This window comes from Dryas octopetala, chromosome 2 (genome assembly GCF_963921425.1).
Source record: "Dryas octopetala chromosome 2, drDryOcto1.1, whole genome shotgun sequence".
NCBI lineage: Eukaryota > Viridiplantae > Streptophyta > Magnoliopsida > Rosales > Rosaceae > Dryas > Dryas octopetala.
Genome location: NC_141367.1, coordinates 3,668,036 through 3,679,577, shown reverse-complemented (window position 1 = coordinate 3,679,577; position 11,542 = coordinate 3,668,036). Strand labels below are relative to the sequence as shown.

General features: G+C 35.5%; 1 protein-coding gene across 15 annotated transcripts; it reads right to left on the bottom strand.

Annotated features, from left to right (window-relative positions):
- Window positions 1-408: 408 nt before the first annotated feature.
- Window positions 409-3,991, bottom strand: LOC147292557 (uncharacterized). Of its 15 annotated transcripts, XM_086232804.1 has the most exons (9): window positions 3,950-3,991; window positions 3,828-3,850; window positions 3,529-3,618; window positions 3,319-3,402; window positions 2,172-2,199; window positions 1,687-1,715; window positions 1,400-1,500; window positions 968-1,045; window positions 409-808 (listed from the first exon to the last, which is right to left on the bottom strand). In XM_086232804.1, the coding sequence occupies exons 4-9, from the start codon at window positions 3,375-3,377 to the stop codon at window positions 768-770; spliced, it is 336 nt and encodes a 111-aa protein (XP_086088930.1). In that variant the 5' UTR covers window positions 3,378-3,402; window positions 3,529-3,618; window positions 3,828-3,850; window positions 3,950-3,991; the 3' UTR covers window positions 409-767. The 15 variants fall into 15 exon arrangements, 4 of the variants coding, with proteins under 4 accessions (XP_086088930.1, XP_086088931.1, XP_086088929.1 ...); XR_015120469.1 differs by lacking the exon at window positions 3,950-3,991 and adding an exon at window positions 2,448-2,597 and having other exon boundaries at window positions 968-1,115; window positions 3,529-3,879; XR_015120470.1 differs by lacking the exon at window positions 3,950-3,991 and adding an exon at window positions 2,452-2,597 and having other exon boundaries at window positions 968-1,115; window positions 3,529-3,879.
- Between the last annotated feature and the right edge of the window lie 7,551 nt (window positions 3,992-11,542).

Here is an 11,542-nt window from a genome sequence, read left to right as displayed (position 1 = left end):
TAACCATATAACCGTTGTATATACTTATTTGGTACATCGGTTTTGAGTTAGAAACTGTTGTATGAAGGCATTTAGCACAATGGCTTTTTAAGGTTTGTATTGTATGCTTATGGATTAGACAATGGTTTCTGATATTGAACAATTGTAAGTTAAGGGTATAGACCACGCTTTTGATCGAAAAACTGTTGTATAATGTGCCTGTTTACATCTGTTTTAAGAAGCTCCCAATTGTCTTTGACCACAATGCAATTATAAACAAAGATGCACAATCTGATGAGATAGATTGTTTTGGTACAACCATTGTTCCAAATTGATTCCTTTCATAATTAACATTCCTAATAAATTATACATTTACAAAATACCATTTACAATAATAAAGAATTGAAATTTATAAAGTACCAAATAATATAAAATATTTCAAGGTAGTAATTGTATATATGCCTTAACCCAATTCCATTTACAAAACCAACCATGCCATACACAAAAACCCTCCATATATGCCTTTCCAAAATATCAAGCATCAATCTAATCTACCAAATTGCTGCCATATATCAAAAGTATTATCCAGCAAAGCTAGCCTATCAATCATTAATATCCCCAAGCTAATCTAACAAAGTAATCAATCATATATATACTCCAAGCTAGTCTAACTAAACACAAGGCCTACAAAATCAAGTCAAAAAGGTGTCATATATGCAATAATCCAACATTAGTCTACATATACTGCCCCACAAAGTTTGCCCATTTAGCCCGGACTTCATTGATATCTAGCTTCTTGGGTATAAGTGTTGTCCTTCCTCCGCTCCCACTGAAACAAGGCAAAAAATGGAGTACTAATTAACCCAAAATGCAGACAGTCCAGTAGAAAGAAAAAAAATAAAGAATATGCCCAATAAGGAAATATAATATATGATAAAATTAAAACTTCTACTCATTAATTGCTTCGCATAGAATGAACAACTTGTACCTGCATTGCAAGATATTGAGGACAATATCATTAGGATCAACTGCACATGACCATTCTGCACAACCCATGTCCTCTCTTCTTCCTCATTTCATAAACAAAAGCATCAATTTCCATTTACCATATTGTTCAAAGGCACATAATAATCCTCCTACAATTGAGTAGGAAAATAAAGCAAATGAATTCTTTCACTTAACTAAAAAAATCAATAAAGCAATAAGAAACCATATCATTTCCAAAAAAGCAATAAAATAATGGAACTCACTGCCACAGCATGTTTTACCAAATTGCAAAATATTATAAGATGAAGAGATCATTCTCTAAAGCACACAGTAGTGAATGACTTATTAAAAAAAATGAGTCATTATATCCAAAAAATGAGTCATTATATCCAAAAGAATAAAAACAGTATATGAAGCAATATGGTTCCTTTACCTTCTTTACAATCTTGTTCACACTTTCTTTTTGCTTGATTCCCACTATAATGGCCAATAAGTTTGTTGATGACTTTGAGTTCTAAACAAAAGGAGTGCAGACTGCAGAGCATACATCAACATTCAAATCACAGTGAGCAGTAAAAAATTGCATTACTAACAACCCTATTCAGTGCATATCCACTGTAAATGCAGCTAAATGATATTAAATTAAACCCAAGTATCAAATTCTCAGGCACCCTAAAAAGTTATATTATCACTACAATCAACATATAAATATTGGCTCACCTTTTTATGGGCCCCATAATTGTTGCAGTCTGCAGAAAATGTACTCTCATCAGTAAGTAATTAAAATAACCAAAAAAATAGGTGCTAACAACATCTTACTTTCTAGTAATAGAACCTCATTAAATCACATTACTTCTACATGGCTATTTGGCAAGGAAACATCATCGTTTAGTACTTGGATTTAACCAAAATTTAGACTTCTAAGCTGTACTCTGGGCTTGCAAAGCTACAATATTTGGGGGGGCGGAAAAAAAAAAAAAACAAAGTACAGATTACTTTGTAAAGCAACATGAAAATTTTACAAACAGTCGGAAATAAACCTATACAAAGAAGAATTACATGATCTTAGCTGCATTTGCAGTACATGTACAAATAATTTTGGGATAACTAAACAAAACCATCATAAAAATCCAGAGATTTAAGGTCTGATGGGTAAATAAAATTGGAGAAAAAAAAAACAGAAATAAATAAAAATTGCAGATTACCTTCAAATGAGATCCTAGAGCAATCAACCTACACACAATCCGTTAAGAAACCAAATGATTCAACTGAAATCTGAAACCCAAAAACCAAACTAAGAAGCAAAATTATAGGCCTCGACCCTAGATGATATATTGATAATATTCCAGCATTAAACCTTCATGCATTCTCATTAATATATGCCCATAGTATACCCATAGAAAACAAGCATACATTTACAATCACTACAAGAAAACTGAGCAATGGCAACCTACTTTTTACCAACTTTTTTGGACACTAACCAACCATTTAGAGTTGCACAAGGGATTACCAACGCTGCAGCAACACTTAAGCCAAAGGATGCAGCAACAATGGCAGATTGATACTCACAAAGATGAAGGCAATTAAAGGACCTATATAAACTTGTTCTTACTTATCAATCATCTCATTTCCTGAAATAAGATGTACAATGCTAACAGTAAACATCTAAAAAAAAGAGAAATCATAAAGAAAGTTAGACCATTACAAAGAAACACATGCAAAAGAACTGAGCATGATTTTGGGGCTGTTTCTCTTGTTCTCCTTTTCTTCTTTTCTACTACATCTTCTTTGGGATTAAGTCTCAAAGAATGTTGAACAATTTAAATTCAGTTTTCGTATTGAATTCAGATACTCAGCCCAAAAAATTAACTTGAACATCTATATACTAAATAATGTCATTATGGAAATAAAAAGTCTGGTCATCGGGAGTGAGAGCAAACAGAGATGATTGGAGGGACACAATTATGCACCAATTTAACAAAGAAACATCACATCATCATTAACCATGAGGTGAGCTACCAGAGAGTACTACTTGATCAAACCTTGATCCCATGGAATGTGAATTATGATAGTGATGACTCTATCAATCTTTATGCCTTACCAGTTATTGAATCAACTAGTTGACTCTAAAACACTTGCTATGTGGTCTTATACACTATTATAATCCTTGATAATTTTGTATATTTACAGAATTTGAACAATGTGAAACTTAAGAGTAACAATGGCAAATTGATACTCACAAAGATGAAGGCAATTAAAGGACCTATGTAAACTTGTTCTTGCTTATCAATCATGCCATATCCTGAAGTAAGATGTACAATGCTAACATTAAATGGAAACACAAAGCTGTACTTGCTAAAAAAGTCACCCAAGACAAGTAAAGTCATCCAAGCCACCACCAACAAGAGCATGGTGCAAAGCACAAAGCTGTACCTGCTAAAAAAAGAAGGAAAACGATTATGGTAATCAGAAGAGGTAAAACCAGTTAAGAAAATCAAGAAAACATCACACTATTCAAGATGCAAAAAAAAAAAAAAAAAGCACAAATGATGGCATAATTACTTCAAGCTTTGCAGAATCTTGAATGTTGTTGACTTAGAATCTCGTTGTCAACAAACCCTGTTGCCAAAGCAATTTTGGCTTCTTCTTTGCCTACAAAAGAAGCATCAAACAATAAACATACTCTTATGTCATCCTCATCACTACATATATACCCAAAACTGAAATAAAATTCCTACTTCCTCTGCATATGCTTATCCCAAATAGAAATTAAAAACTGAAACCTTGCACAAATCATACCCCAAAACTGAAACCCAAAAATCAAAATAGAAATTTAAAAACTCATGATAGGATTTCCTTACCTCAAGCAAGCACAATCAACAGCCTATACCAAAAATATAAAATTAACACATAAAAACTACACAAAAAACTAAGTTAAAAACTGTTAAATAAAGAAAAGAATTGAGGACTAAGAAAACAACACCAAATATGGTGGTGACAGTAGGGCGGTGGGTCGCATCAGTTCCTGTAGAAACATTAAATGAAAATGAAAATTTTTATATTACAAACATAAATAATAGAAACCCAAAGAACTAAAAAAAAAAAAACAAAACACAAACCAGTATATATGCTCCTGTTGTTATAATATAACTGCAATAACTAATAAGTATATATGGATCTTAAAAAAAAGTTATTTTTAAATGGATGGCACTCAATCTAGGAAAATATCATAACAAGAGAAATAAGAAGCAGCAAAAATGCTTACGCTGCCCATTGCACCCCATAGCTAGCAAATACTGAGGAAATAGGAGTCTCCGAATCTATGGCAGAAAAACATATTTACATCAAAATAAAAATTAAAAAGAGAACACCAAGTTTTTTTTATCTAACCATCACACTCAAAACACGAACAGGGAACCCTTGTTAGGCAAATCAGTTTTGTTTTTTCCAGACCATCATAGACCACAAAAGCCCCAAACACCCCAACTCTCTTAACCCTAAAATTGCAAAATCGATTTAAGTTTTGAAAACCCTAACCTGTCACAAGAAAGAACGCACCAAATAGAAGCTTCCTTCAAGCTCAGATCCACAATGCTCCATCTTTGGAGTTCCATTTTTACGCTTCAGAGAGAGGGAGGGAGGGAGGGACAGGGACAGGGAGATAGAGAGAGAAAAAGAGAGAGAGAGAGAGAGAGAACAGAGGGTTGAGGGTTTTGTTTGGCGAGAAAGAGAGGGTGAGAACTAAGGGTGAGGGTCGAGCTTCAATAATAAGGAAATAAGAAGAAAGAGCAGATCGATGGACGGCGAAGATAGAGATCGAATGGGGGATGAGTATCTGAATGTAGGTGAAGTATCATAGGGCTTTGACCAAATTAGACTTAATGCGCGAGGACTGTTCATTAGTGCGCCTCGCTTTTGTACAAATACAAAGACCCGCAAATTCTTTATTTTCTTATAACTTACCCAATACAACAGTTTTATCCAAAACTATTGTGTAATAATTTAAGAAAAATCTCAAGACTGAATACCATTGGATATTATATGTTCATATAACGGTTTTTACAAAACCGTTGTGTATTAAATTAAGATAATGGATAAAATACTAACCGTTGTCTATTGACTGTTGTCTATTTATATAATTGTAGTGGTGAAATGATTTTTCCTTCACTATTTAGAGATGGTTTTGAGCTATTTACTTTGATTTTACGTTTGCATAGTTTTGAAACCTTTATTATGTTTTGCTATGTATTTCAAATTTATTTAATTTTGCAAGGTTGCAATGAACTACCATAACCTTGGGGTTGGTTTTATAAATAAGTTTTGTTTTTTCTTCTTATGTTTCCGCTATTTATTTATTATTTTTGATCCAACCCATACTTAACCAAAAGGCTTAACTCGCTTTGGGTATCTTGAGGGATTAATACTTGGTTTAGTAATATTTGTTGGAGTAAGTCATAACGTCGAATCTCATGAATAATGGCAGTTGATCATTAATAATAAATAAAAAGAGTTTACATTTGTCTCTTAGCCTTCCATGACTTTTAATTTTGTCCATTGTGTCTCATACAATTAGATTTTTCTAATACTGTTAAATTTATGGGCATTTCCATTCATTTATCTCATTTAGGCCTTCTAGAATGGGGATCCCCAAATACCCAATACCCAAATCAATTTTAGGGATCAAAAAGTGTAAAAATATAGATTTTGGGGATCATTAACACAATGGTATTGATGCCCAAATATGAGGATATTAATATTTAACTCATTTACTTAATTTTAAAATTGATTAAGTGTCCTTAATTAAATATTTAAAATATTTTATGGTTAAGAATATTATATCATTGTTAATAATTTAATTAGCTTTTCAAAATGACACCAATATTAATATATTAATATTAAAATATTAAAAACGTTAAACACAATACAATTTATTTAATTTCACAATACAAACACATAAACTAAACCACAAACACATAAACTAAACAACATTGGCCCCTCAAGCATGTGGTGCGCCTCCTGCTTGGATCCATACATGCTCAATCAAATTTTCCTTCAAGTGTTCATTCACAAGCCTATTTCTAATCAAATTGCGACGGACATTCTCCTCAGGTAAAGATGATGGAGGCCCACCTTGTATGCTTGGTTCCACGCTGTCATACTCTGATTCTGCTCTTCTAATCGCCTCTTCCACGTTAAACTCCTGCCAGGCTGGATCATCTTGTTGTCGCTCATCATCGACAATCATATTGTGCAATATTATGCACGCTTTCATGATATAACCCATATCATCCATATCCCAATAACGAGCGGGTCGTTTGATAATCTGCCATCGGGCTTTTAAAATCTCAAACGCCCTCTCCACATCCTTACGGAAGCCCTCTTGTTTCCTCGCAAACAACCTGTGAGGTTGCGAAACTGGATTGCGTATTGATGAAATTAGAGTCGCCCACTTAGGGTAGATCCCGTCAGCAAGATAGTATGAGATTTTGAATTCCACATCATTGACACTATATTTCACCTTGTGGGCTCTTCCAGATATCTCCCATTCAAAAAGGTGTGAGCAGTCCAACACGGTAATGTCATTGTTAGAACCCGGAAATCCAAAGTTTGCATGCCAAATCCACGTGTCGTATGAGGCAACTGCTTCCAAAATAACGGTAGGTGAATGATAGTGCCCACGATAGTGAGCTTGCTCAGCCATGGGGCAATTTTGCCACACCCAGTGCATGCAGTCTAAGCTTCCAATCATTCCTGGAAATCCTCTCTGACGCCCCTTTCGCATGAGTCTTCTCATATCCTCCAAGTTAGGTCTGCGGAGATACTTCTCCTCATAGACGTGGGTGATGGCTCGACAGAACTTATATAGTGCATCCTTTATGGTGCCCTGGCTAATGGTTAGTAGCTCTGCAACCCCATCGAGGGGTTGGCCATACGCCATCACTCTCAATGCCGCAGTCACCTTCTGATGGGGTGTGCAACCAAGTCTACCGAGGGCATCTGGCCTGGATTGGAACCAATCATCATGGAGGCACACATCGTTCAGAATCTTGTTGAATAGGGGTTGATGCATACGGAAGCGTCTCCGAAACGTCACTATGTCTTCTATCGGTGCAGGGATGAAGTAATTCTGCATCAGCCTCTCGTGAGCGCCTTCCCTATCCCGACGTGTGTAACGCCGACGAGAACACGTACCACCGTGACGTGGACGTGGGGCGACGACTGATTGCCCCATGGACATAATTACACACCCCATCAGCCTTCTGCCTTCCTCTACCCTCTCGTAACTAGTATCGGAATCGTCATACTCGATCTCGGGAGGACTCGAAGATGACGATGAAGACGATGCGTAGTTGAAAGGATTCATCGAAGTTTTGATCGGATGATAAATTATCCTGAATAGATAAAAACTATGTGAATTTCAATTGACGAAGTTATCACAATTTATAGAGAGTTCATAATAATAGGGTACGTGACCTATCATTTCATGCAGGGTACGTGAATAGTCATATCATACAGGGTTAGTGAATAGTCATATTATGCAGGGTTAGTGAATAGTCACTTCATGCAGGGTACGTGAATAGTCACTTCATGCAGGGTGCGTGAATAGTCACTTCACACAGAATACATGAATAGTCATATCATGCAGGGTACGTGAATAGTCACTTCATGCAGGGTACGGGAATAGTCACTTCAAATCCACTACACTATTCAAATCCTACCGGTAGGGGAATAGTCACTTTAAACATAATAATTCAAATCCTAAACATAATTTAACTCTCAAGCATAATAAAAACATAATTCAACTCTCAGACATAATAAAAATATAATTCACATCTCAGACATAATAAAAACATAATTCAAATCCACTAATTATTTGGAGGGTACCCTGGGTATGACTGGTTGAGGTCGGTCATATCCGGGTAGTATCCGGCTAAACTAGCGGTAGCACGTGCACGTCTTCTTGCAATTATTTCAGCTTGCTTTGATCCCCAATACTCTCTTTGCATGTCATTCATGTTTGTCAAGTCTTTGTCCATAATCTGACCTTCCTCCCACTCTATCGCCCTCTCAAGCTTCACCTGTTCTCTTGCTTCTCTCGCCCTTTCTCTTGCTTCCTTTGCCTTTTCTCTTGCTTCCCATGCCATGTTTCTTGCCACTTCTCTTTCTTGCCTCGCCCTTTCTCTGTCATGTCTCATTTCCTCAGCTACACGTGACCTATCATTATATTCGTCAATTGCCTCCAACATATGAATTTGGTGGGGATCAACTGCCTTGGCTCGCTTTGCTTTATTTCTTCCTAGTGGCCTTGGGCGTGACGGGCCTACCGGTTGCCATGATGGTGGATCATCATCTGTATCAAGGCAAGTCTCATCTTGATCATCCGGTGTGTAATCGGTCGGTGCGTCCTGATCACTGACCCGCACAGTTGAATTTGCAGCTGAGTACTTGACGCATTCTTTTAAATCCTTCCAAACGTGGAGCATGCTAAACTTTTTTCCATTGTTCTTGTCTTTATATATCTCAAGTGCGTCCGCAAACTACAAAAATTATGGCACATGAATAAATTATCAAGTATCAACAATGGAATAAACATACAACATTCAATTAAATATATATTCATAAAATAAAACTTACCACATCGTCTGAATTCGCACCACTTTGACGTCTCCTTTCGGCATCCAAAAACGAGGCATAAAATTTGTTGCAAAAGGCGGCAATGTCCTTCCACCGTGATCTAATTGCGCCCATTGTTCTGCCCGTTGATGTGCCCAAATTACGCTGAAAAACAATGTAAACTTCGGCCCATAATACATCATTTTTTTGTTGTGCACCGAGTTCCGAATTTGGAGACTTCTCTAGCCAAGCTTGAACTAGAGTAATATCTTCATCTTTGGCCCAACCAAGACCTCTAACCATATTGAATTCACTAAATTTGATGAAAATGTGGTGTAAAAGAGAGAAAGATGTGAAGAACAAAATAAGAAGAATGAGGTTTATATAGAATTTTTGGTGTACTAGCCGTTATAAAATTAAAGGAAATTTTTAAAAAAAATTCTGAAATTTTTCGAAATTTTTTGACAATTTTTTCGACTTTTTTCTATATTTATTATTATTATTTTTTTTTTCCAAAAATAACATCTAAATTTTATGGGCCGTTGATCTTCAACGGCACACACATCTTGACCATTCATTTTGAAATGGCCCATAAGGCCCACCTTTTCTGGGCTATTGGCAAGGAGCCGTTAGCCAAAGCTCTCTCATTTGGCAATTGATGAAGATGCATGCAGGAGCAGGAGTTGTCAGCTGATGTGGGAGTATCAACTTTAGACAAAGCTCCAGTGGGTCCCGCGGCTTGCCATCACGTGAATGAGAGAAGTGTTTAGTTTTTTATTTTTGGTGGGCCAGCATGTGTTTTGGTTTTGGGTATAGCTTATACCCAAAACTGGGGATAGGTTTTGGGGATTAAAAATTTTTGGGGTTAAGATTCCGGCCCATTGTACATGGGTTATACCCAAATTATACCCAAAAAATAGAATTAGGGATTAGATACAGCCCCCACTGTAGAAGGCCTTAACCCCCAAGGTATTAAATTTCGAAATTTTCGCCAAAAATTTCATTTTTTTTGGGTTCCGAAATCGAAACACATGTTTAACAATTTTTTGTGAACATTTTGCCGAAATTTATCGAAATTTATTGAAATTTACCAAAATTTACTGAAATTTATCGAAATTTTCCTATTTTGTATTTTCTCCAACTTCAGAAATTCACCAAAAATAGCTCGAGACTCCAAATAATTCACCGAAAAATTCTACGGACTCGTATTGATGAGTACTAATTTCTATGACCTCAAAATAGTCAAATTGCTTTAAAAAAAATTATGAAAAATCCTACTCTCATAATTTAATTCTAAAAAAAATAATAATCGCCAAATTCTTGAATTTTCATTTTCTAAAATTCATTTCCACACAACTAAGTTCTAGAACCACAATTAAAGATCTAAGTTAGTTAAAATAAACTTAAATAAATTTCTAATTCCTTTAAACAAACTTTAAAACAAGTTTGAAAAATTTAAGTAACAAAATTACCATAAGCCAAAATTTGGGTTGTTACACTTAGTGAAGACAAAGCTTGGCTGGGTGAGAGGCACGGGAAAAATGGAAGGAAAGATAAAAAAAAAAAAAAACTGAAGAGAGAGGCATAGGGAAAAAAAGTAAAGAAAGAAAAAAAAAACAAAGAGAAAAAAGGAGAGGGGGGGGGGGTTTGGGGCCTTTGGGCAATTGGAAAAAAAAAAAGTTTGGGATTTCGTTTAGTTATTTTAAACCTTAAACTCTAATACATTTCTATATAAAAGATAATTAAAAGTATCTTAAAGGGCCTAAAACCTAATATCCTAAAGAATATAGAGTATATAGGATTTAATGTATAAATTATAGAGTATAAAAAGTATTAGGGTATATAGAGTATATAGAGTATTAGGGTTTAGATTTTAGTGTATAATTAATTTATACAATATAAAGAATATACTAATTTTATTTATTAATTATACTAATTTTATTTAACAGTATTTGCTCCAGCGCACATTATATTCACCTTATATCATATGAAACCTACAATATAATTTGGTTTCTTCAATGTTTTTTATCAATTTAGTAGATAATATGTTAAATAAACATATAGTAAAGTTTCATTAAAAATTTCCGTATTTTGATAGTAATTTCCGTTGTTTCCGTCTAATTTTTGTCGAAATTTAAAAATCTTTGAAATTTCCATCGAAATTTCCTCGAAATCCGAAATTTAATTCCTTGTTTAACCCCATTAAAATTTGGATAGTTCAAACAAATAAATAATTAAATATGAAAAAAAGGTAATTTAATTCAATAACCCTTTTTAATATGCCATAAGGTTTTTTGACCGTTCCCTCCCAAAACTTACATTTCTAAGCCTTTTACATTTGTACGAACCAAAATACCCCTATATATATTATATGTAGACCGCCCATTCAACAACTAGACCATAAAATAGACCAGTTGCTTCTCCTCTTCCGACGACTGCGCATTCGACAACTAGACCAGAAAATTGACTAGTTGCTTCTCCTCGATCTTTCAGTGACGATCGTACGGAGATAACAGCTGCAGCTGATCAGAAAATGAAGAAGAAGATAAAAGGTTGAAAAAGACGAGGAAAAGCAAGAAGAGATTGTTCAAGTTCAAGAGGGTTCTTGGTTTTCGAATCTGGTTTCAATTTGATATTCGAGGTGTTCAAGCACGTAGACGATCGAACGCTGGGGATGGCTTCATGCGTGAACAAGCAATGGCATAAAATGGCGCAGGATGAGCGGCTCTGGGAGCTCATATGCACCAGGCACTGGGCTAACATCGGCTGCGGCAACCAGTAGCTGAGATCTAAGATTTGTGGTCCTCGCTCTTGGCAGTTTTTCGCCGTCTCCAATCCCTCTATATCTGGCCTCTCAGAAAGCCCCAATCTTCATCCTCGTACAACACCAAAAGATTGGTGGTGGTCCGACAAAGTAGCTGCTCCAGGAACAGGACTGTCAGAGTTTCGAAGGCAAAGAAGG

What these genes read in the sequence shown, in the direction of transcription:
- LOC147292557 (XM_086232804.1), bottom strand. Translation starts at nt 3,377, where the DNA reads ATGCTCTTGTTGGTGGTGGCTTGGATGACTTTACTTGTCTTGGGTGAC. An exon ending in ATTATGGGGCCCATAAAAAG is followed by an intron (nt 1,501 to 1,686) that starts GTGAGCCAATAT and finishes TATGCTCTGCAG; the next exon opens with TCTGCACTCCTTTTGTTTAG. An exon ending in CTCAATATCTTGCAATGCAG is followed by an intron (nt 809 to 967) that starts GTACAAGTTGTT and finishes GCCTTGTTTCAG; the next exon opens with TGGGAGCGGAGGAAGGACAA.